This window comes from Myxine glutinosa, chromosome 4 (assembly GCF_964187855.1).
Source record: "Myxine glutinosa chromosome 4, kmMyxGlut1.1, whole genome shotgun sequence".
Classification (NCBI taxonomy): domain Eukaryota; kingdom Metazoa; phylum Chordata; class Myxini; order Myxiniformes; family Myxinidae; genus Myxine; species Myxine glutinosa.
The window spans coordinates 150,489,979-150,516,544 of record NC_136264.1 but is presented as its reverse complement, the minus strand read 5'-3'; the positions used below and the strand labels follow the sequence as shown (position 1 = coordinate 150,516,544).

Below are 26,566 nucleotides of genomic sequence, written 5' to 3'. Positions count from 1 at the left end.
AGGAACTCTTAAGAAGCCAAAATACATTCCCATCCACAAACTCCAACAGAAACTGCCACCTTGCCAAGTGGAAGCGTTGCTGCCATTCCATGCAATTACTGGTTGTGACAGTGTGTCACAGCTTGCTGGCCACGGCAAAAAGACAGCCTGGAAGGTGTTTCAAACACACAGCCAATTGTTGACAGATCTAGGCACAGAAGATATCACTGAAGAAGTAATCAACGATGCAGAAAAATTCATATGCCGTCTTTACAAGGTACCCGATGATGTGGACAGATGCGACAAGGCACGTGTAATACTCTTCTCTAAGGGTTGTCCACAGGAGACTCTGCCACCAACATAAGATGCAGTGAGACTACACATAAGGCGCGCACATTACCAGGCTTTTATTTGGAAGCGCGCAACCATCGCTACTCCAGTACTCTCCCAAGTAACAGACATGGGATGGACATACATCGATGGGAACTTGGTGCCGAAGTTGATGACGCTATCTCCAATTCCTAAGGCGTGTCGCGAGATAGTAACATGCGGATGTACCAAAGGATGTATAAATGGCCGTTGCAGCTGCAGAAAAGCTGGGCTAACATGCACAGGAGGATGTGCATGTGCATACAACAGACAACTAGAATGCAGAAACAGAACAGACTAAGATAGACAGGTAAACATTTGAAAATGCCAATATTGAGCTATACGGTATTTATAAAGTATAATTACAAAAGGGCAGCCATTTTGGAACTTTACCCCTTTTTTAAATGCACTTTAGAAATGATTTAATATCATTTTTTTTGTTCTAAAGAAATTAAAAGCGCATTTGACCAGTGAAAGTGATGTACATAAAAAAATACACCCCAGAAATTACCAAAAATATGGCGGTCATCTTGGAATTCAACATGGCGGCGAAGCCAAACTAGTTACAACTTAGGTAACAGTAAATTTGGAATCCTCAGTATCACAAACATGGGTATTGCCACTATTTTGAGCCTTCTATGTTGCTTAAAATTCAAGTTATGGCAAAAAATATGCTGAAAATGGCGGGCATTTTTTTTTTTACAATTTGAAGGTTAAGACTCCAAAATTGAACCGGTTAAACAGCATTTTTGAATTCAGCACCCTCGAATTATCCTAAAAAACTTGTTTAATCACTTTTAACACAAAATGCCTACACTATTCGAAAATTCTCAAATTTTTACTTGTCTAACACACCAAATTAGAATTCGGTCCTTCGCTTACGCACGCACGTCCGCACGCACGCACACACGCTCGCACGGACGGACGGACGGACGCACACACGGACGGAGGGAAAATCCATCGTCCCCCTTTCGCTCCGCGGTGCGACGGAGGACAAAAACTTCCATCCCTCCAATACCAAATAAAAAGGGATTTTACGGTAGTGAGCCCGGAAGTAAGTTCACCTCATTCACAAGACAATGAATGCAGTTGGAATTTCTTATTCAAGTATGTATTTACCACATACTGTTCTGGTATTTACCATAGCTACAACAATTGTATCTTAATTAACGCAATAATTATGAGGACATTGCATTAGGCACAGCTTACTTTTAAGAAGTCACCTCTAACAGGAGGCTGGACAGCTCGAATCGGTGTTCTGAATTATTCAGCGAGTGTTACACCACAGGGTCGCATCTTAGAGTCAGAACTCAAGGTACGGAGCCGCAACAATGTCTGGATAACGAATAAGGGCCGACCCAGAAGAGCGGGTGGACACTCGAAGCCAGAATAACTGTTCCTTCAATCCAGCTCGACCATAACGACGAACGATCGAAATAAATCCTGAATACCAGCACGTCAGGACGTCAGTTACTCTCCATCACGTTCAAGTTTACGGTATAAGAGATACAGTACATTCAGAAAGTATTCAGACCCCTTCACTTTTTTCACATTTTGTTATGTTGCAGCCTTATGCTGAAATCGTTCAAATTCATTTTTTCCCTCATCAATCTACACTCAATACCCCATAATGAAAAAGAGAAAACAGGATTTTAGAAAGCTTTGCAAATTTATTAAAAAGAAAAAACGGAAATATCACATTGACATAAGTATTCATACCCTTTGCTATGACACTTGAAATTTAGCTCAGGTGCCTCCCATTTCTCTTGATCATCTTTGAGATGTTTCTTCACCTTGATTGGAGTCCACATGTGGTAAATTCAATTGATGGGACATGATTTGGAAAGGCACACACCTGTCTATATAAGGTCTCACAGCTGACAATGCATATCAGAGCAAAAACCAAGCCATGTGGTCGAAGGAACTGCCTGCAGAGCTCAGAGACAGGATTGTGTCGAAGCACAGATCTGGGGAAGCCTACAATGGCAGAGTTGGCCAGACGGAAGCCTCTCCTCAGTGAAAGACACATGAAAGCCCGCTTGGCGTTTGCAAAAAAGCACCTAAAGGACTCTCAGACTGTGATGAACAAGATTCTGTGGTCTGATGAAACCAAGATTGAACTGTTTGGCTTCTGTCTGGCCACTCTGCCATAAAGCCAGATCGGTGGAGTGTTGCAGTGATTGTTGTCCTTCTGGAAGTTTCTCCCATCTCCACACAGGATCTCTGGAGCTCAGCCAGAGTGACCATCGGGTTCTTGGTCACCTCTCTTACCAAGGCCCTTCTCCCCCGATTGCTCAGTTTGGCCGGGCGGCCAGCTCCAGGAAGAGTCCTGGTTGTTCCAAACTTCTTCCATTTAAGAATTATGGAGGCCACTGTGCTCTTGGGAACCTTCAATGCAGCAGAATTTTTTTTGTAGGCTTCCCCAGATCTGTTCCTCGACACAATCCTGTCTCTGAGCTCTGCAGGCAATTCCTTCGACCTCATGGCTTGGTTTTTGCTCTGATATGCATTGTCAGCTGTGACACCTTATATAGACAGGTGTGTGCCTTTCCAAATCATGTCCAATCAATTGAATTTACCACAGGTGGACTCCAATCAAGGTGTAGAAACATCTCAAAGATGATCAAGAGAAATGGGAGGCACCTGAGCTAAATTTCAAGTGTCACAGCAAAGGGTATGAATACTTATGTCAATGTGATATTTCAGTTTTTTCTTTTTAATAAATTTGCAAAACTTTCTAAAATCCTGTTTTCTCTTTGTCATTTTGGGGTATTGAGTGCAGATTGATGAGGGAAAAAATGAATTTAAACGATTTCAGCATAAGGCTGCAACATAACAAAATGTGAAAAAAGTGAAGGGGTCTGAATACTTTCTGAAAGCACTGTATAACGCGGAATTTTACCTTGAAGCTGTCTCAGTCTGACGGGAGCCTTGATCATTGGCAGGAAGGCGGTAATGGTGGCGACAACATCTAGCAGTGTATAATCAGCAGAGACTCACTGGCCTAATTTGTTAGGCCCACCAGAAAACCAACATGGCAGCCATATCATTTCATCTGGGCGCTACAGCGGGTGGAGTCGAGCAACAGATGTGGGTGTGGTCAGACAGCTGTCCAACCAATGGGTGCACATTAAAAAAAAAATCGACCCCCAAATATAACCTCAAAAACATCAATGCAAAGCTCTTGTAGACCTGCTACATGTCGCAGGTAAAGAATATAAATAACCAATAAAGAAAGCATATAATGAGCCAAATAGAGGGAAAAGGTCAAGAATACAACAGAGATTAACGTGGAGGGCGGTCGCGGAAAGAGACTTGAAGAGCGTGCGATTGAGCGAGGATGATGCGGAGGACAGAAAATAATTGAGAAGACATAATTGCAGTTGACACCGGAACTTGATTGCAGAGCTGCGCTCCTCACAATCATCTGGGATAGTGGACACAACTGGAAAACATTTAGATTCTGGAAATTTGAATCGTTTAGTTTAGTCGATTGCTTTATCACTTGCAAGATAAGTGGGTTGTGCACCCACCCTTCCCTTTCCTCTCTACGATCAATACCCCCATTGATAGTCTACTTTTATTTTATTTTTCTATACTCAGTCGAGGCTCGTGTAAGAGCTAACACATGGAACATACAATGAAGGGAGCGGGAGACAAGAGGGGGAGAGAAAGGGAAACAACAACAGTGGAGAACAAGGACACAGGGAGATTTGTGGAAGGGAGAGGGCTGTGGCAGGGTACACGGGATAAACAAGATGGATACGAGAACGACTTTCAGCAAAGAAATCAGAATTTGAAGGAGATGGATTAACGGGGGTATAAAATATCAAGGTTTTGGATGGGGAAAGACAAGAGATGGTGGTGAACAGCTGTTTTGAAGACCTGGAGGGAGGAGTGGGATCGAAGAGAGTGAGGGAGTTTGGTTCAGAGGCGGGAGAAAAGAGAATGAAAGAGTGAAGGTGAACAGAGAGTCTTTCTTTTGGCAGTTACACAAGAAGAAGATTGCTGGCAGATCTTGTGTCCTGCAGGAATATTTTGGGGACAGAGCACAGACAGAGCAGGGGGTGCAAGGCCGGAGAGGAGTCGGTAGGAGATAGAAAGACCACCAACCTGCCTGCGGTGAGTGAGTGAAAGGCCCTCGTAGTTAACTTCATCGCAGGAGATTCCAATGATTCTGAAAGCTTTGGCCTCAACAGCGTGAAGACGAGCTAGGTGTGAGGCAGGAGCACCAGCCCAGAGAGGGGAACAGTATTCCATTGAGCTGCGGATGAAAGCCTTGTATGTGATGAGGAGCTCAGGTGTGCCTAGGAAGGACTTCGCACGAGGGAGGATGCCCAGTCGGCGACTGGCTTTGGAGGCCAGATTGGAAATGTGGTTTTATACTCTTGTGTATAACATTATGTTGTTCTTCGGTTACAACACTGTTCCATGAGCCTCGATGAGGTAAAGCAAAAATCAAACAGACCTCATTCAAGTGTGTGGCGGAGTTGCGCACCATTACAATCGTGTACACCAATGCAATGATCTTTACCTTGCCTCTGAATAATACATACGAGGTACAATTTAGTGCAAGGACAACCAAAAGGATGATCATTAATAGGAAGAATGAAACAACAGCAATGACATTAAATGGTGAACTAGTGGAGAAACTGAGAATTCCCCTACTTTGGAGCAACGTTTCAAGACATGATGGATCATTTGCGTCCTGATCCGTTCAGTGTTCTAGCTTTTCCACGAGCCTTGACTCTGTATACAAAAAAATAATTAAATAAAAAGGAAAGGAAATCTGAATATTGGCAATTACTTGGACAAAAAAACTCATCAGGTTGTCTAATACCGTTTGATCCGTTCAGCGGAACACAAAAAGCATTGAAGATGAAATTGCAAATCACGAGAAAAAGTTTCCGTATGGATGTGAAAATGTGAACAATGATGAAGACCGATGACAGCAAGCCATCGTTTTGAAATGTGGTGCGAAAACGGAACTTGAGCATCTCATGGACTAACAACCAAGGCAATGACTGAAATTTGAGAATAAACACTGAGCTTTCACTGCACGAAATTGAAAATTGAGCCACACACCATTGGAAGTTACAAGCTACCCGAGGCCCCTATTACCATGTGAAGAATGTTTGGGTCATACACTCTCATGGGGTCTGTAGTTATTAGGTAAACGATTTGGTCCACAAAAATGAAGTGATGCTTTGTTTCCACCTGCAAGTTTTGATCTCGTTCAGGTTGCCTTTAAGGATCTGCACGCTATTTGCTAATTATTCTTTTTTGTTCTTCTTCAAGCAGACATTCATTGGACTCCAAGGCCTTCAGTGGCAGTTTCTGATCCAGGCATGCCCATGGCAGATCGAGTTTATACACCAAGACCTTTGTAGGGTGTGACCACTTCACAGTGCAGTACTTCATTGAAGATCGCGCTAAAGGAATGTGGTGATAGGCGTTGGGCAGGTCTGTTGTAATGATGGGTTCCCAATGGGCAATCTTGTGTAGTGTTGAGTCAACATCTGGCATAAGTGAAGGTTGAGGCTTACTGTCGCGCCCGACGTCGGCAAATGTCGCGCCCGACAAGCCGGAACCCCCCATTTGGTTTCTTCACGAGAAATGATGGGTTAACGTACTCCACAGTGACTCCCACATCTTCAAGTCGAACGAAGGCTCTCAATTGCGTTTGTTTCATTGAAATCTGAACATCCCAACCCACAGGAAGAGCTACAGTTGAGATGGTTAGACACAGGAAGAGCTGCAGTTGAGATGGATAGACACAGGAAGAGCTACAGTTGAGATGGTTAGACACAGGAAGAGCTGCAGTTGAGATGGATAGACACAGGAAGAGCTACAGTTGAGATGGTTAGACACAGGAAGAGCTGCAGTTGAGATGGATAGACACAGGAAGAGCTACAGTTGAGATGGTTAGACACAGGAAGAGCTGCAGTTGAGATGGTTAGACACAGGAAGAACTGCAGTTGAGATGGATGGACACAGGAAGAACTGCAGTTGAGATGGATGGACACAGGAAGAACTGCAGTTGAGATGGATGGACACAGAAAAAACTGCAATTGATATGGATCGACACAGGAAGAACTGCAGTTAAGATGGATAGACACAGAAAGAACTGCAATTGATATGGATAGACACAGGAGGAACTGAGGTTGATATGGATCGACACAGAAAGAACTGCAGTTGAGATGGATAGACACAGAAAGAACTGCAATTGATATGGATAGACACAGGAGGAACTGAGGTTGATATGGATCGACACAGGAAGAACTGCAGTTGAGATGGATAGACACAGGAGGAACTGAGGTTGATATGGATAGACACAGAAATAACTGCAGTTGAGATGGTGTTACGGATTCGGCACTTATTATTATTATTGTTATTGTGGGTTCTAATTATTATGGGTATTGTTGTTTAAGGGAAATGGTTATTGTGGTTAAAAGGTTAAAAGCGCTCATGGTAAAAATGAGACAGGAAATCGGATCGTGACCCGGAAGAAAAAGGCGTTGGAGAAGAAGAAGTCGTGAGGAGTGAAAGGCGTTCTGAAAAAGCTCCGTACCTAGCCTGGTCGAGCGTACATGGCGAGTGAACTTTGAGTCCTTGAAAGGAATCTCGGGCCATCGGTGTTATCGCTGGAGTTGTGGAAAAGCCTGCGAAGCCAGGTACAACGGTGAAATTCCAGAGAATCTTCGCCTCAAGGCCGCGGCTCGAGTGAGAGCCGTCCGCCATTTCGTCCAGTGCGCTACCTTCATCGGAAAAGGTTTTTGTCGTGTCGGTTGGGCTTATCCTCCGGTGGTTTGCCGGTGGAAGGCTGTGCAATACAGCGGCGTCTGAAGATTGACCCGCGGTTCGCTGATTGACCGGCAAATGTGTACGCGCGCGTCTTTGGAGATTTCCCTTTCTACCACGAGTGCTGGGTGTTGGACCACGTGACTTCTGTGTCGCTTCGACTGTCTACGCCTCGGTTGCTCTTGATCGGACATTGTTCCAACGATCGCCGGAGCGCATCAACTTCGCCTTGGAGGGTTATAGAGACATTGAGGAGGGCTCGGTTCCATTTCTTGGGAGTGCCGTGAGTTTGGGGTTACGTGACTAGATAAGATGGTACCATCTTAAGATTTGATTGTAGGGTTGATTGCCCCCATTGTTGTATGGTTCTTTTTGTGTGCTTTTAATATAATATTTGTTCATTGACAACCAAGGGTGTGGTTTCCTTATTGATTTGGATTGTTTCCTTTGATTGTTTCATGGATGGTGTCATTAGTGATTGATTGCGACACGGAATAACATATATATCTTTCTGCCGGGGTTCCTCTCGGGGTTCGGAGGTTACCGAGACCAGGAGATTGCAGAGGACCCCGTAACAGATGGACAGACACAGGAGGAACTGAGGTTGATATGGATAGACACAGAAATAACTGCAGTTGAGATGAATGGATACAGGAAGAACTGCAGTTGAGATGGATGGACACAGGAATAACTGCAGTTGATATGGATAGACACAGGAAGAACTGCAGTTGAGACGAAGCAGCACAGGAAGAACTGCATTTGAGAAGGATGGACACAAGAAGAACTGCAGTTGAGATGGATGGACACAGGAAGAACTGCAATTGATATGGATAGACACATGAAGAACTGCAATTGATATGGATAGACACAGGAGGAACTGCAATTGATATGGATAGACACAGGAGGAACTGAGGTTGATATGGATAGACACAGGAGGAACTGAGGTTGATATGGATAGACACAGGAAGAACTGCAATTGATATGGATAGACACAGGAAGAACTGCAATTATTATGGATAGACACAGGAGGAACTGAGGTTGATATGGATAGACACAGGAAGAACTGCAATTGATATGGATAGACACAGGAGGAACTGAGGTTGAGACGAAGCAGCACAGGATGAACTGCATTTGAGACGAAGCAGCACAGGAAGAACTGCATTTGAGATGGAGAGGTACAGGCAGGGCAACAACAGTGGAGTCGCTCATGAAAGTTAATGCATGAAATGGTATCCCTTAAAAGGTAGAGGCAGCAGAAACAATACCTCGGTTTAAATTGGCAGGACTGGTTCGATGCTTCGGTATGGATGGGTGATTGCATACGTGTGCCGTCATTGTGATGTCTGTGAGAGGGTCTTGCCATAAAGTGAAACTGCTGCTGAAGTGTATTTTCCTCACCCAACACTCCTCATCCACCCCCACCCCGAAGCCCCCTCTCCACCCCAACCTCCCCATAAAAATAAATTAGCATCGACTCTTCACAAAGGACACTGTTGGATTTTCAATGTTCACCAATTGATGCAAGCAGATTTGACACCAGGCTTAATGACATCTCATTTCTAAGGAATGGCACACAGTGTGGTGCAGTGTCTTGTCTGTGAAATACCAATTTGATCGTTTGTATAGTTGAGTCGGGAATTGAAACCAGACTGATGAAGAGAAATCTATCTCTACGTCATCAGACCATGATGGAAGAATGCTTGCAAACATACTTCCCCAATGCTGTGTGCAGCCCTGCAGTGTTCTCCAGAACATGGATCCGATTTCACATTTGTGGATGCAGGCGGTGGACAAGCCTTCGTCAAGAGGTAACGAATGGTGTTAAGAAAATGGCGATTTTTGTGCACAGTATACAGTTGGTTACATGGCGTGTATTGCTTGTGTTATAATAACCAGCATGTAAGACCTGTCGCTTCACTGACGGGAATACCAATCTTTGCGTAATTGCTAAAAAAAAAAATCGGTTGTTGTTAATGGGAAAAATAAAATGAGACTGTGTAGTGTGTATCGATACCGACCAAGCTACACACTCGCTTTGCTGATGGGAATATTAAGAGAGGGAAACAGGGGTTGGGGGGTAGAAAGGAGGGAGAGGGAGGGAGGCCCATTTTATTGATTATCTGATTTATCGAGGAATTCTTGGAGGAGCATGACGAGAGAAAAATTCAGTGAAGTGCCAGGGACAGTGAGAGTTGATTTGGAGAGAGCCGGCAGCTGAAGAGCATAGAGGAAGAGCTGCAGTTGAGATGGAGAGGTGAGGAAGAGCTGCAGTTGAGATGGAGAGGTACAGAAGAGCTGCAGTATAGATGGAGAGGTACAGAAGAGCTGCAGTTGAGATGGAGAGGTACAGGAAGAGCTGCAGTTGAGATGGAGAGGTACAGAAAGAGCTGCAGTTGAGATGGAGAGGTACAGGAAGAGCTGCAGTTGAGATGGAGAGGTACAGGAAGAGCTGCAGTTGAGATGGAGAGGTACAGTAGAGCTGCAGTTAAGATGGAGAGGTACAGGAAGAGCTGCAGTTGCGATGGAGATGTACAGGAAGAGCTGCAGTTGAGATGGAGAGGTACAGGAAGAGCTGCAGTTGAGATGGAGAGGTACAGAAGAGGTGCAATTGAGATGGAGAGGTACAGAAGAGCTGCAGTTGAGATTGAGAGGTACAGAAAGAGCTGCAATTGAGATGGAGAGGTGCAGAAAGAGCTACAGTTGAGATGGAGAGGTACAGGAATAGCTGCAGTTGAGATGGAGAGGTACAGGAAGAGCTGCAGTTGAGATGGAGAGGTACAGAAAGAGCTGCAGTTGAGATGGAGAGGTACAGGAAGAGCTGCAGTTGAGATGGAGAGGTACAGCAAGAGCTGCAGTTGAGATGGAGAGGTACAGAAGAGCTGCAGTTGAGATGGAGAGGTACAGGAAGAGCTGCACTTGAGATGGAGAGGTACAGGAAGAGCTGCAGTTGAGATGGAGAGGTACAGAAGAGCTGCAATTGAGATGGAGAGGTACAGAAGAGCTGCAGTTGAGACTGAGAGGTACAGAAGAGCTGCAATTGAGATGGAGAGGTGCAGAAAGAGCTACAGTTGAGATGGAGAGGTACAGGAACAGCTGCAGTTGAGATGGAGAGGTACAGGAAGAGCTGCAGTTGAGATGGAGAGGTACAGAAAGAGCTGCAGTTGAGATGGAGAGGTACAGGAAGAGCTGCAGTTGAGATGGAGAGGTACAGCAAGAGCTGCAGTTGAGATGGAGAGGTACAGAAGAGCTGCAGTTGAGATGGAGAGGTACAGGAAGAGCTGCAGTTGAGATGGAGAGGTACAGGAAGAGCTGCAGTTGAGATGGAGAGGTACAGGAAGAGCTGCAGTTGAGATGGAGAGGTACAGCAAGACCTGCAGTTGAGATGGAGAGGTACACCAAGACCTGCAGTTGAGATGGAGAGGTACAGAAGAGCTGCAGTTGAGATGGAGAGGTACAGGAAGAGCTGCAGTTGAGATGGGGGTACAGGAGGTGCTGCAGTGAGATATAGAGGTACAGGAAGAGCTGCAATTGAAATGGATAGACACAGGAAGAGCTGCAGTTGAAATGGAGAGGCACAGGAAGAGTTGCATTTGAGATGGAGAGGTACTGGAGGAGCTGCAGTGAGATATAGAGGTACAGGAAGAGCTGCAGTGAAATCAAGAGCTACAGGAAGAGCTGCAGTGAGATCGAGAGCTACAGGAAGAGGTGCAATGAAATAGAGGAGGTACAGGCAGGGCAGCAATTGAGATGGAGCGATAAAGGCAGAGCAGGGTTGAGATGGAAAGGTACAACAGAGTAGCAATTGAGATGGAGCGATAAAGATAGAGCAGGAGTAGAAACGGAGCGATATAGGTGGAGCAGTGGAATCTGTATTCTGGTGTAAGAAGGAACTGACTCGGCATGTGGGATCTTCACATTCAGGTGCATTGCATCTTGCAATGTCTGATGGGATATTTACAGTTCCAGCCAGTTGTCTGACAGAGGCATGGTGGCGACTGACTGTGGAAAAGAAGGTAGTGGCATGTGGACTGGCAGACAACTCTTCAATGCGTAGTTTCTCAGAGGCCTGTGCACAAGATTTTCTGTCTGTCAGTACACAAGGTTCCTGCCTGTGAGTACACAAGGTTTGCTGTCTGTGAGTACATAATGTTTGTCCGGTGAGTACACAAGGTTTACACTCTGTGAGTACACAAGGTTTTCTGGCCGTGAGTACACAAGGTTTTTCTGTCTGTGAGTACACAAGGTTTTCTGTCTGTGTAGTGAAATCGTATTCCTACTGAACCCGGGGTGATGCTCGCTGCTCGTTGACACCGCTAGGGGCGTGACTATAAGACCCGCTGCTGCGGACGGTGCTCCGAGACTTCTCCTGTGACACGTTACATCTGGTAGACTCGCTAACGGTACGCCTGCATAGAATATCCAGCTTGCTTGCATTGAATGTTATGAATGGTCCCATGTGATGTCACATCGTATGCTTATTGTATTGCCTGCTTTCCAGGATGATGTTATGATCTAAAATGGAATTAAACCACCCGTTGGACTAAAGTTGTGTGGACCTGATTGGTTTTCCACAACACTTAATTCCATTTTATATCTACCGACATGGCTGGCAACAAGACGCTGGCGGTTGCCGTATTCTGCGCCGACCCGCAAGCCCCGGATGGTGGCTTGCAACTGAAGCACTGGCTCAGAACATTGGAGAATCATTTTGACGAGCCTGAGACCGCGCCGACGGCTGCCGCGAAGCTAGCAACTCTTCATTCAAAAATCGACTACCGGGTGTACAACTCCATCGCGCAATGCGCAACGTATGACCTCTCGATAGCGGAGCTAAAATGGCTGTACATAAAGGGAAAAAGCCCGGTGTATGCACGATATTTGCTGCAAACGCGACGTCAGCAACCCAACGAGGCGATGGACCACTACGCCCAGGAGCTCCGGCAGCTCTTGCTGGACAGCACCAGGGAGCCACGGACTCCCGCGCAGGCTCAGGATGATCTTCTTTTAGATGCCTTCATTGCAGGGGTCTCCTCCCAGGAACTAAGGCTCAAGCTCTTAGAGAAGACCGACCTGACCTTCGCTACGGCACTCGAGCAAGGGAAAGTATACACCGAAGCGCGGATGCAATCGAACACCTATGATCGCACGCGCCTCTTGGCGGGCACTACACTACACGCCCGGCCGGAGAGTGCTACCGCCGAGGACGCGGACCCGCTCGCGGAACTCCGGGATGCTCCGGAGGAAGACCCAGTCCTGACGGCTGCCGTTACGACCAGACCCAAAGCCTTACGCGGGGCCGCATGCTTTTTCTGTGGGGGGCCACGCCATGCCCGGCCCGTGTGTCCGGCACGAGACGCTATATGCCATTTGTGCTCGCAAAAAGGACATTACGCGAGAGTGTGCAGGAAAACGGCACGCGGCTCGCGGCTCATTGAATCGCGCGGTCGCGGTCGCGCGGGCGCGGCGACCTTGAATGGGCTCATTGCGGAGCCCGCGAGCTGAGCCCGCAACCCGGCGCCTTACCCGACTTCGAAGGGGAGGGCCCCTCTCTGCGGGCCCCTGGGCGCTCAGACGTCCTTGGCGGGCGTCACCGGACAGCCACCACCGTCTCATCCTCCTTCGGGCACGAAGTACGTGTCCTTGACCAAACTCCGGGCCACGCAAGGGGCTTTGAAGCCTCGCCAAGCCCCAGCGGAACGTTCTCCTCGTGTCGTCCACGAGCTAACGGTGGCCCTCACCCCGGAAAAGGCGATTTCGAATACTACGGAGGCCTTTTTCTGCCAAAAGTGTCAAAAGGCGATTTCGAATACTACGGAGGCCTTTTTCTGCCAAAAGTGTCAAAAGGCGATTTCAAATACTACGGAGGCCTTTTCCCGTCAGAATTGTCAGATTTTGAATCGCGAAACACCGGAATGCTTGGGAAAGCCCTCTGATGGCGTTAATGGATTCCCCATGGTCAACGCAGACTCCGGCCACGACCGCAAAACTGCTGCTGGCATAGGATCCACCCGCGAGGCTTGTCCGACCCATTCGGGGGGCTCAGTCCCGCTCCCAGCAGCCTCGTCTGGCCTGGCTCAAGCCCTTATTCCCCTCATGGTCGAAGGCCATTGTGTTCGGGCCTTGGTGGATACAGGGTCTACGGATAGTTTTATCGACCAGCGACTTGTGCTCAGGCATGGATGGCGGATCTGGAGGTCTACGAGACGGATCTTCATGGCTTCCCAGGGGCTTCGACTCAGCACGAAGGGGGAATGCCGATTGAAACTCGTGCTAAAGGGACGGGTTTTCCCTGATGTACACCTTATGGTTTTACCCGCATTATGTGCTGATATTCTGTTAGGACATGATTTTCTTAAGCTGCATGGACGTCTGGTAATGGAGTTTGGTGGGCCTGACACGCTTGTTGTGGGGGCGGATGACGCGCTTGCGGTGTGCGCCCTAGCGCAAATGGACGTCCAGCCGCTTTCGCTGTTCCCCAATCTAACCTCCGACTGCACCCCTGTCGCGGTGAAATCACGGCGCTACTCTCGCGCAGACATGCAATTCATTGCGGACGAAACGGCTCAGCTCTTGAAAGACGGCATCATAGAACCTAGTAGGTCGCCGTGGCGCGCCCAGGTCTTGGTGGTGCGCAGCGAGGCCCATCGCAGATGCATGGTAATCGACTATTCCCAAACGATTAACCGCTTTACACAGCTGGATGCCTACCCCCTTCCGGGGATGGACGCGCTGGTGCAACAGGTGTCCCAGTATTCGGTCTATAGCACTCTCGATCTCCGTAGTGCGTACCACCAGATCCCTATCTCTAGGGCGGATCGTATCTATACCGCATTTGAGTCGGGGCAGCGGTTGTACCAATTTACGCGATTGCCTTTTGGGGTAACGAACGGGGTCACTTGTTTCCAGAGGGCCATGGATGACCTTGTTGCGCGGGAGCACTTAACCGATGTTTTCGTCTACCTCGATAATCTTACGGTTTGTGGATATGACCAAGGGCACCATGATGCTAATCTGAAGCGCTTCCTTGAGGTCGCGCAGAGGTATCACTTAACTATGAACGAGGATAAGTGCCAATACTCCCTACGCACGATAGATCTTCTGGGGTACACCGTGACCCATGGCTCTGTCGCTCCGGATAAGGAGCGTCTGCGACCTTTGCTCGACATGGCCCCTCCCTGTGATCGGGCGTCCCTGAAGCGCGCCCTTGGGCTGTTCGCCCATTACTCCAAATGGGTGCAAAGTTTCTCCGCAAAACTTCGCCCCCTCGTGGCCTGCGACACCTTCCCCCTGAGTCCGGCCGCATTGGCGGCCTTTGAAGGCCTTAAGGCCGACATCGCCCGAGCCGCCGTGGCGACAATCGACGAGAGCGGCTCTTTCGTCCTCGAAAGTGACGCCTCGGATCAGGCCATCGCGGCGACCCTCTCCCAAGGGGGGCGTCCCGTGGCTTTCTTTTCACGGACTCTTACCACCGCTGAGCGGCGACACTCGTCCGTTGAAAAGGAAGCGTATGCGATCGTCGAGTCTATTCGGCGATGGCGCCCGTACTTACTCGGGCGGAGCTTCCAAATCATCACGGACCAGCAAAGCGTTGCGTTCATGTACGACACCTTACACGCCCAGCGCATTAAGAATGAGAAAATCACTCGCTGGCGTATCGAACTCGCCGACTTCTGTTACACTATCAAATATCGCCCGGGGAAGGATAACCGGGCCGCCGATGCCTTATCACGACCGGCTACATGCGCGGGTATCACCCCTTTGGAGGGCCTACGGGTGCTGCATGCCACTGCGGGCCATCCCGGCGTAACGCGTTTCGGTCATTTTGTGCGGTGTGGCAATCTCCCATACTCGATTGACGATATCCGCCGTATCTGTCGTGACTGCGCTATCTGCGCGGAAATCAAACCGCGTTTCTATAACCCTCCCATGGGGACTCTGGTTAAGGCTACGCGCACGTGGGAACGTTTGGCGATGGATTTCAAGGGCCCATTGCCGGTGTCGAGCGGCTCTCGCTATCTGCTCACTATCGTCGATGAGTACTCGCGATTCCCCTTTGCTTATACGTGCGCGGACATGACTGCTGCCACAGTGATGCGATGCTTACAGAACTTGTTCTCAATGTTCGGTTACCCGGCCTATGTCCATACCGACCAGGGTGCGGTCTTCTTGTCTCAGGAGGTGCGCGGCTATCTGCTCCAAAATAACATTGCTTCTAGTTACACCACGCCGTACAGACCCCAGGCTAATGGGCAGATCGAACGCTTCAACAGGATTATCTGGAGGGCCGTCATGCTCAACCTACGGACCCTCGGCCGGGGCCTCGATAAATGGGCTTGGTCGCTACCTGCGGCGTTGAACTCGATCAGGGCTTTCCTGTGTACGGCAACCAACCAAACTCCCCACGAGCGACTTTTCCACCACCCCAGGAGCACGGGGTGTATACGGTCTTTGCCCAGTTGGCTCGCTGGGCCCGGGCCGGCCTACCTTAAACGGGCGGTTCGCGCGAGCAAGTACGACCCCCTAGTGGACAAAGTGCAGATTCTCCAGGCTAATCCTGAGCATGCTCGTGTGATGACGACTGATGGCCGTGAGACTACTGTCTCCGTCCGTCACCTTGCCCCTTGCGGGGTCGCCGACCTGAGTAGGGAATCGGACGAACCGATCGAACCCATCTATGAGACTATGGCCTCTCCCGACGCTCCCATCGCCGAAAGTCTACCGACCCTTCCCTCACCGCGTCTACCTGGGCCCGACGACTTGGTTCGTCACCCGACCCTGATGGCGCCTCCGACGCCGGGGACACAGGGATACGTGATGCCGTACCCGGGGAATTTCGGACGCGTGCTGGCAGAGAAATTCGCCGCCCGGCCCGATACGGTTGGGTCGACTGATGTTCCGCACCCTGTTCATGCTGACGCTCACTCGCTTTTAGCCGCACTGCCGTATAATTCTGACGGGGGGGAGAATGTAGTGAAATCGTATTCGTACTGAACCCGGGGTGATGCTCGCTGCTCGTTGACACCGCTAGGGGCGTGACTATAAGACCCGCTGCTGCGGACGGTGCTCCGAGACTTCTCCTGTGACACGTTACATCTGGTAGACTTGCTAACGGTACGCCTGCATAGAATATCCAGCTTGCTTGCATTGAATGTTATGAATGGTCCCATGTGATGTCACATCGTATGCTTATTGTATTGCCTGCTTTACAGGATGATGTTATGATCTAAAATGGAATTAAACCACCCGTTGGACTAAAGTTGTGTGGACCTGATTGGTTTTCCACAACAGTCTGAGTACACAATAATGATCTGTGAGACTGAACAATATATGGGCTGAAGTGCTTGATAGAAGCCACGATGGAGAGAGCTTCAATTTCACAGGGCAACCATGTGATTTGGCGACCACGCAGTGTGGCAATGAAAAAACCCAGCAAGTTTTAGTTTGTTGCTACGGGTCACATGCAGGGTGGAGGTGATGCCATGCTTCTTAACAGCACTGTCTGTGACAACCCAGAGTTGATTGTCTGGTAGTGAGAGGGTAATGATTTCAGTGGTTGCAAGAGCAGATTGCTCCATTTGGAAGCTAGTGTTGAGGTCATCTGTCCACTTGATCCTTTCACTGGACTCACACCCAGCAGTGACAGCGTCCAAGGGGGTTGTGTACAAAGCGCATTGTGGAAGGACTCTCGTAAGCATCTTGTAGGCTCTGATGAATGATTTCATGCCTGAAACCTTTTCTGGTGGAAAGCAGGTAAAGAGAGTGGTGGTCATACGTGTGGGCTAGCTTGAAAGGTGCCCTGAGACCAAATTCATCCCAGAATAGTTGTCTTTGGACAGATGAATCTTTAGGGCAGATATGTGTGGGAAAAGGCATGTAGTACACGTTTCCAGTTGTGAAGGGGCTCTTCAGGACTGTTACCACTGCAGTAGAAATCATCTGCAAGCTTGACGACTACATCGTGACAGGGCATGTACTACACGTTGCCAGTTGTGAAGGAGTTCTTCAGGACTATTACCACTGCAGTTGTTTTTTTAACATATGCGTTTCCTGTTTTCATGTAAATTTTCATTTACGGACACTTTCCAATGGTTCAGTGATCTTCCCCGGTGTACCGGCTTCAAGGTCCGTCAGCATGCCAAATTTCAGCTGTCGGCACCTGGAAGGGACCGAACATTAATATTGATAAGTTTTTGGGGTAGGGATGAAATAAAATATCTTAGTCGAGATGGGATCATGTATGTTTAGAATGTTCCGAGTGTCACAAAGAAGAAGAACTCACCTCAATGTAGGTAGGGCTTAAGGGATGGAGCGACGCTAATTAGGTAGGGCTTAAGGATAAACCCCAGTGTGTAATTGCCATGTGATTTTTTTTCCCTTCGTTGTTGTTGCATCACAAAGGGCCGCCTTTGCACTGTAAATGGACTCATTAGCTCACAATGCCGCCGGGACTAACCAACACCCAGCACATTTGCCGATCGGCACGCAAGCCCTGACTCACGGCCTTCAACGTCATCCGAACATCCCCTAACGGAGATTAGACTACGACCCTCCGCCCCCCCCCCCCCCCCCACCACTTGTGACAGGAAGGCCATGCCTCTACCTTCGTCATTGGGCGTCGTGAGGCCTCGCCCTGAAGATGATGATTGGTCGTGGCCATGGACTGAAGTGGTGGGGCTTGGGGATTGGTTGGAGTGTGACGTCATCGTCGAAGATTCGAGTGTAGGAAAAAGATGCAGTTATGCCATCGAGCTCATCTTCTGATCCTGGATTTGATAGTGGAAGGTCGCGTTTTATATCGCTCTCCCTGCGCCTTCGGCGAAGGCCACTGCACTTTGAGCGGTGCGCACTGGCAAGGCGAGTGTTTGGAGCCCGGTGGATCGTGACGATCGGAGGAGGAAGAATTTTGGCCACCGCTCCACGGGTCGGTGGATGCTGCGGGCGCGACTGCACTCCATCTTGTGCGCTTCCTGTGCGATGACTCCCGTTCGACGACCACCAGGCCTTTGAGGGCCGTTTGGGGACACCAGGCTGAGTACCGGCCAACGCACCACACAAACACATTTTCTTTTATTTGTCTTCACTTGTCGTGTCTATGTGTCCGTGTGGAGGGTCCCTCAATTAGAATTTAGTTTTACCTCACCATTTACACTGCATGACCAAAAGTATGTGGACACCCAAACATCGAACATCTCATTCCAAAATCATGGGCATTAATATAGATAGTCAGGTTCACTATGTCAATAAATTATATTTCGTTCAAAATCATGGTAGATTAGCAAACCTATACATTTTTGGAAAGGTTATAACATAAGGAAACTAAAAATCAATGTTTACATTTGGAGAGATACCTGTATGGCGGCCATTTTGGATTTTCAAAATGGCCACTGTAAAATACATATTTTGTTCTATTTCTGCCTCTAATTACCCTAACAACTTTAAAAATATATACTAAACCTATATTTTCAGGGACAAGGAATCCAATGAAAGTATCAAATTAGTGCTATGGGGAATGGTAAGACACGAATCAAAGGTTTTGAATTGCAAAATACTGTCTATATTCGCGATAAGTTGCATAATCAAATACATGTTATCATTTTGTACAGGCAGTTAATAACATTGTTAATACAGTTAATACATAACAGTTAATAACAGTGTCACAATAATTCATATCACCAAACATACACAGGCAGTCAGCAAAATCATATATACACATGCAGTCAGTATAACTTCACATCTACACAGGCAGTCAATGACAAAATATACACAGGCAGTCAATGGCATCAAACATACACGATTACAGAATATGCTATTTAGAGTTCGTCATAACTGTCCTGTGTGTCGTATCCGACAATATAGTCCGCATCGTTTTCACAGTCCGTTCCACACAAGCAAAGGTCGGTCAAATTGATTGGCAAATCGAATTGGTCGAATGGTCGATCGAATCGAATTCGATGAATCGAATCGAATTGGTCGAATGGTCGATCGAAGCGATTGGTCAAATGGTCGAATTGGTCGAATGGAATTGGTCGATTGGTCGAATTGGTCAAATTGAATTGGTCGGAATTGGCAAATGTAAACATTGATTTTCAGATTTTCCATGTAATAACGTTTCCAAAAATGTATAGGTTTGCTAATCTACCATGATTTTGAACGAAAAAACATAGTGAACCTGACTAAGAGTTGGTCCCCCCCTTTACTGCCAGAACAGCCTCCACTATTCTGGGAAGGCTTTCCACTAGATGTTGGAACATTGCTGCAAGGATTTGCTTCCATTCAGCCAAAAGAGCTTCAGTGCGATCGGGCACTGATGCTGGGCGATTAGGCCTGGCTAACAGTTGGCGTTCCAATTCATCCCAAAGGTGTTCGATGGGGTTGAGGTCAGGGCTCTGTGCAGCCCAGTCAAGTTCTTCCACACCGATCTCGACAAACCATTTCTGTATGTCATGAAATTTCTGTATGCATTGTCAGGCTGAAACAGGAAAGGGCCTTCCCCAAACTGTTGCCACAAAGTTGGAAGCAGACAATCGTCTAGAATGTCATTGTATGCTGGAGCATTAAGGTTTCCCTTCACTGGAACTAAGGGGCCTAGCCTGAACCATGAAAAACAGCACCAGACCATTATTCCTCCTCCACCAAACTTTACAGTTGGCACTATGCATTTGGGCAGGTAATGTTCTCCTGGCATCCGCCAAACCCAGCTTAGTCCTTTGGACTTCTAGATAGGGAAGCGTGATTCATTACTCAAGAGAACGTGTTTCCACTGCTCCAGAGTCCAATGGTGGTGAGCTTTATACCACTCCAGCCGACGCTTGGCATTGCGCATGGTGATCATCGGCTTGTGTGCGGCTGCTCAGCCATGGAAACCCATTTCATGAAGCTTCCAATGAACAGTTGTTGTGCTGACATTGCTTCCAGAGGCAGTTTGGAACTCAGTAGTGAGTGTTGCAACCAAGGACAGATGAGTTTTACGCACCACATGCTTCAGCACTCGGCGGTCACGTTCTGTGAGCTTGTGCGGCCTACCACTTTGCGGCTGAGCTGTTGTTGCTCCTAGACGATTCCACTTCACAATAAAAACACTTACAGTTGACCGGGGCAGCTCTAGCAGGGCAGAAATTTGACAAACTGACTTGTTGGAAAGGTGGCATCCGATGACAGTGCCACGTTGAAAGTCACCGAGCTCTTCAGTATGGCCCGGCCCATTCCACTGCCAATGTTTGTCTATGGAGATTGCATGGCTGTGTGCTTGATTATATATACGTACCTGTCAGCAATGGGTGTGGCTGAAACAGCCGAATCCACCAATTAGAAGAGGCGTCCGCATACTTTTGGTCATGTAGTGTATTTCGTTTGTATTACTCTTGCATTTGTTTTCATTAAATCATTATTTGTCGAATCTTACTTTTCTGGTATTATGGATTTCGCTGTCCCATCTCTACGTCTGAATCGAATAACACCTGCGTCCGTAGGAGTGATGACAGTGCCACGTTGAAAGTCACCGAGCTCTTCAGTATGGCCTGGCCCATTCCACTGCCAATGTTTGTCTATGGAGATTGCATGGCTGTGTGCTTGATTATATATACGTACCTGTCAGCAATGGGTGTGGCTGAAACAGCCGAATCCACCAATTAGAAGAGGCGTCCGCATACTTTTGGTCATGTAGTGTATTTCGTTTGTATTACTCTTGCATTTGTTTTCATTAAATCATTATTTGTCGAATCTTACTTTTCTGGTATAATGCATTTTGCTGTCCCATCTCTACGTCTGAATCGAATAACACCTGCGTGTGTTCCCGATCAGCTAAGGCCTCAAACCTTCCCATGTCCTTTGCTACCGCCAAGTTGGATATACGCCTCGGAGTTAAAGCTCGTTTTAGTCATTCGTCCTCTTGGTGTCTTAACCCGGGGACACGACAATATATCAGTCGGTCAGTCAGTGGTCAGAAAGAGCGTTATATCTATATAAATAAAGGAGGAGTGTCTGTGTGTGTGTGTGTGTCTGTCTGGATGTCCGCTTATAACTCAAGAACTACATATCGGAGAAAAGTTTTAGACACAGATTCGGAATCAGCATAAAATTCTGGTGGTTATAGGCTACTTTTTATTTTAATATCAATGGTTTAAAAAACCGGGCCAGCTGCAATTCCATGGTGTAGTTTGTGGCGGCGCTATTGCCCCTTTCCGATCCCATGACGCATTGCGGTTCCGATTCGCGATAAGGTCTATGCGCTATCACCGACACTTTTCCACCTTTTCCATACCTTTTAATCGGATTTCCCTTATCGTCCATCGTAACCACATTACGCTTGGAAACACTAGCAGTATCCTTTTTCGGACCCATGGCTAACACAGACACAGTAAAGGAATACTGTACGTCGCCTCTGTTTTGAATGAGAATCAGCAGTTGCGCGTACGTACAGTATACTGTACGTACATATTTATATATTTTTAATGTGCTTTTTATTGTATTTTAAATTGTTTTTTAGCTTCTTTTATTGTTAATTTATGTACTATTTTATTTATTTTAAATATATTTTTAAGGAAAACAAATGTTTTCACGTCCGTAGGAGTGACGTAATGTCGCACATAATGACGTTCGCTGCCCGGTCATGAAAGAAATTATGATTCTCTTGACAAAGTGACATGAAGATCAGGCAGTAAACCTCCCAACTGAGTTTCTCAGCAGTCGTCAGCCTCAAGGACTCCCAACACACAGGTTGATTCTCAAGGTGGGAGCACCAATCATGCTTCTAAGGAATCTTGATCCACCAAAGCTGTGTAATGGAACACGATTGACAATCCAGCAAATGATGCCGCATGTCCTAGAGGCAACCATCCTCTCAGGACAATACAGAGGAGAGAAAGTATTCATTCCAAGGATACCACTTATTCCACCTGACCTTCCATTCTCCTTCAAGAGGATTCGGTTCCCCATCCGGCTATGTTTTGCTATTTCCATCAACAGGGCGCAGGGGCAATCAATGAAGGTTGTAGGCCTGAACTTCACAGAACAAGTGTTTGCCCATGGCCAGCTGTACGTGGGCTGCTCGAGGGTTGGAAAAACCAAGCAATCTTTATGTCTTGGCACCAAGTAAGAAAACCAGAAATGTTGTATACCCAGAGGTTTTGAGAAATTGAAAATTGAAAAAACGTCATGTAGGAAATATACTGTGATATTGCTCTAAAATATACATGTTCTTTTCATCATATATTTGTATTATTCTTATTCAACCCGGGCGAAGCCGGGTACCTCAGCTAGTATTAGATATGGGTGCATATAATCATGTGTATAATCATGATTAATGTGCATGTGTAATCATGACCGTGCATGAGTGTGAATGTATAACAACGGTGTGTGCATGTACTGTGTGTATAATATGTAGAATCACGTACAACACAATCTCGCATAATTACGCGTGCAATCACGTACAATATACATGCATACGTGTGCTTGCACAATCATAACGTGTGCGTGCGTGCATGCGTGTGTGTGTGTGTGTGTGTGTTTAATATTTATTTGTTCAAATTCATACATGGACGCAATCGACATACAACACACACTGTCATTGCAAATGGATGCAGGGATGGATACTGGATAGGGAACTACCGTGATTCAAAGAAAGATATAGGAATGGTTTCACATAATCATTTATTGTGACCAACCCTACCTTGTTTACATACTTTTTGATATATCATCCTCACATCCTTTTACATTAAAAAATGTTTTGATTACCTGTTAAAATATACAGTCACGTGAAAAAGTAAGTACACCCCATGTAAACTTTTGACTTTTTCAACATATTTCAACATACAGCTATTTGATCTTCATTTCAACAATATTGATAGATAAAGGTGATATAATATAACAAATATCATGAAACATTTACATTTTGTAGTCCATTGTATAATTTAAATAAACATAAATGCAAATTTCGCATGTGGAAAAAGTAAGTACACCCTTGGCTCTAATAGGTGGTATTGCCCCCTTTGGCAGAAACAACCTCAAGTCGGCGTTTCTTATAACTGTCTACCAGTCTCTGACATCGACTGGGAGAAATTTTTGCCCACTCCTCCATGCAGAATTCTTTCAGCTGTGCGATGTTTGAGGGGTTTCTTGCATGCACAGCTTGTTTTAAATCCCCCCACAACATCTCGATGTGATTTAGATCCGGGCTTTGACTTGGCCCTTCCAGAACCCTCCATTTCTTTATTTTCAGCCATTCCTTGGTGGATTTACTGGTATGTTTTGGGTCATTGTCATGTTGCAAGGTCCACCTTCGGTTGAGCTTCAATTTTCCGAAAGATGGCCTCACATTATCCTCAAGCACCCTCTGGTACAATGAAGAATTCATAGTGGATTCTATGATGGTAAGCTGCCCAGGCTCTGATGCAGCAAAGCTGCCCCAAACCATAATATTTCCACCACCATGCTTTACAGTTGGTATCAGGTTAAAAATATATATAACCACCTTTAGAGGCCATTTTTCCCCGCAAGGCGGGGGTTGGCCTTTTTCGGGAACCATGGTTGTTGTTGTTTTTTGGTCCACTTTTTGAAGCAATGTTTTACGGCCGGATGCCCTTCCTGACGCCAACCCTTTTCGCCGCCTTTAACGACAAACAGGGAATTACCAGTGAACTGGTACTCAATTAGCGGACCTCGGAAGGATGACAGGCTGAGTCAACCCCCCTGGCGTTAATTCAGCGATCGACCGGGATTCGAACCCAGGATCCTAGGATCATAAGCCGGCACCCTAGCCGCTAGCCCAACACCAGGGTCCCATTGTTACGGAACCGGAGAGGGCTTCCCTCGTTGCCCTGCGGAGATTAACCCGCCGTTCCTTCTACTAACCACTCTCCGTTCCTGGTCGTCCCAACGCTCCCTCCCGCCCGCAGCGCCGCCAGGGTATTCGGGCCAGAAAGTCGGAATGGCCTTCCCGGGACCTGAGTGCAATGCTCGGTCGTGAGACAGGGAAGAGACGGCCGTTCGAGCTACGGTTTTAGGTTACCGAGCGGGTTTAGTAACCCGTAGTTCGAACCATTAACAAACTACACCCGATTCTAACGTTGGCCAAATCGCACTATGCTAAATCAACGATGGAAAGGACACGACGACTGGGAAAGATGAAACGATGCAAGGGGGTACAGTTCTCAAGACCTCCGGAGGAGGGTGTAATTACAGTGGTGGAGAAAAGGGGTAGATTACAAGGCAGAGTGAGGTAAAGACACAGAAAAGATGGGCACTCAAATACAGGCTTATTTAAGCCCAGACAGACCACGGACAAACGGACAAGGTAGACTCACACAGGGATTGATGGCAGGAATGGACAGGTAGGTCGATGGCACAAGGTGCACCTTGGCTCGGGGACAGGATAAGGCACGGTCCAAAGATGCAGGGAGGTCTCACAGCGCTCGGAGGGTACGTCTTGCTTGCTCCAAGCTCAGCGCGCATCTTGTGGTCAGGTTCTTTTTTTTTTTTCTTTTTTTTTTGTATACAAGATCGAGGCTCGTGAAAGAGCGGTCAAATGTGGTCAAATATCAGGTTCTTGTGGTCAAATGCTGTCTTTGGTTTTCGCCAAACATGTCTTCTGGTACTGTTGCCAAATCGCTCTACCTTTGAATCACCTGTCCAGAGCACATTGTTCCAAAAGTGCTGGTCTTTGCCTAGGTGTTCATTGGCAAACTTTAGTCTTGCCCTGATGTTCTTTCTGGACAGCAAAGGTTTCCCCCTGGCACACCTCCCATGTAGATCAAATTTGTGCAGCCTCTTTCTAATGGTAGACTCGTGCACTTTGACATCAACAGTGGCAAGAGCTACCTGTAGGTCCCGTGATGACATTCTGGGGTTCTTAGAGACTTCTTTCAGCATCTTGCGGTCTGCTCTCGGGCTGAACTTGCTGGGTCGGCCTGGCCTGAACAAGTTGACAGTTGTTTGGAATCTTCTCCACTTGTACATAATTTTCCGGACAGTCGAATGATTGATTTCAAATTGTTTACGATCTTTTCAAATCCCTTCCCAGACTCGTAGGCATCTATAACCTTCTTTCTGAAGGCCTCAGAGAGCTCTTTTGATCTCGGCATGGTGACGCCGCACACTTCAACAACAAAGAGCAAACCAAACTAAATGTCTGAGGTTCAAATAAGACAGGTTCCTCCAAGATCCTCTCCAAGGATGTTCTAATCATTTGCACCTGAGCTGGTGCACCTGATTCTAATTTTAGGTATTTGAAGTAGTGATAAATGTAGGGGTGTACTTACTTTTTCCACATGCGAAATTTGCATTTATGTTTATTTAAATTATACAATGGACTACAAAATGTAAATGTTTCATGATATTTGTTATATTGTATCACCTTTATCAATCAATATTGTTGAAATGAAGATCAAATAGCTGTATGTTGAAATATGTTGAAAAAGTCAAAACTTTACATGGGGTGTACTTACTTTTTCACGACACTGTACATCTTTCCACATTTCACCCTAAAGTCTTTCCATTAAGCTCATGGGTTAGTTTGCATGGGCAGCTAACCTCCCTTATTGAGCAGTGTCTTGGCATGTTCAAAGAGAGACTCAAAGACATCGAAGGTCTTCATGATCACTTCAATGTCTCACCTTTTTATCAAGATCTTTATTGTAAGGTCAGTCTTATCTGCCACTGGTAACATGTAACCCAATGCTATGTACCTGCCGCATGGTCTGGTTGTCTGCGACTAAACCGACACCCCTTACTGTCTTTGCTAGTGGGGAGGATGACTATGACACCCTTCCAGGACCAAAAACAACACCTGGCAATGAGCAGATGAGTTTCTGTGCAGAGCCAACGGCCATCCAGTCAGGAGATGGTGTTGAAGGAACTGCGCTCCAACGCGAGTCGAAAGAATTGACGCGACCAAAGACGGAATTCGTCCGAGTTGCTTTATTGAAACAAAACAGCTCAGGTATTCTGACAAGCCCGTTTATCGGGCAGCAATATATATACACATTTATGTCGGGAAGTTTGCCCGGCAAAAGCTATACCGGGCATGCCCGGGTGTCAAGGGCGAGCCTTGGAAAGGCGAGTCTGGACCTGCCCGGGCGTGTTTGGCTGCGGCCTGGCAAGTCGAAGCTGGGCGTGCCCGGGCGCTCTGGACGAGCACTGGAAAAGCGAGAGCGGGCATGCCCGGACGCTCTGGGCGAGCCCTGGAAAGGCGATAGCGGGCATGCCCGGACGCTCTGGGCGAGCCCTGGAAAGGCGATAGCGGGCATGCCCGGACGCTCTGGGCGAGCCCTGGAAAGGCGAGAGCGGGCATGCCCGGGAAAGACGAGACCGGGCGTGCCCGGGAGGTTCGGGCGTGCCCGGGAACAGTGAGTCCGGGCATGCCCGGGAGAGGCGCGTCTGGCCGTGTTCTGGCCGGTGCAAGGCGATTGTGTGCATCCAGCGG

General features: G+C 47.4%; 1 protein-coding gene across 1 annotated transcript in view; it reads left to right on the top strand.

The window, feature by feature from the left end:
* LOC137425387 (fish-egg lectin-like) overlaps positions 1-26,566 on the top strand; it is a 74,879-nt gene that overhangs the window by 5,997 nt on the left and 42,316 nt on the right. The window contains exon 2 of the mRNA XM_078776616.1: positions 8,882-8,957. Coding sequence (XP_078632742.1) covers positions 8,882-8,957 — 76 coding nt within the window. The remainder of the gene's footprint in view (positions 1-8,881; positions 8,958-26,566) is intronic.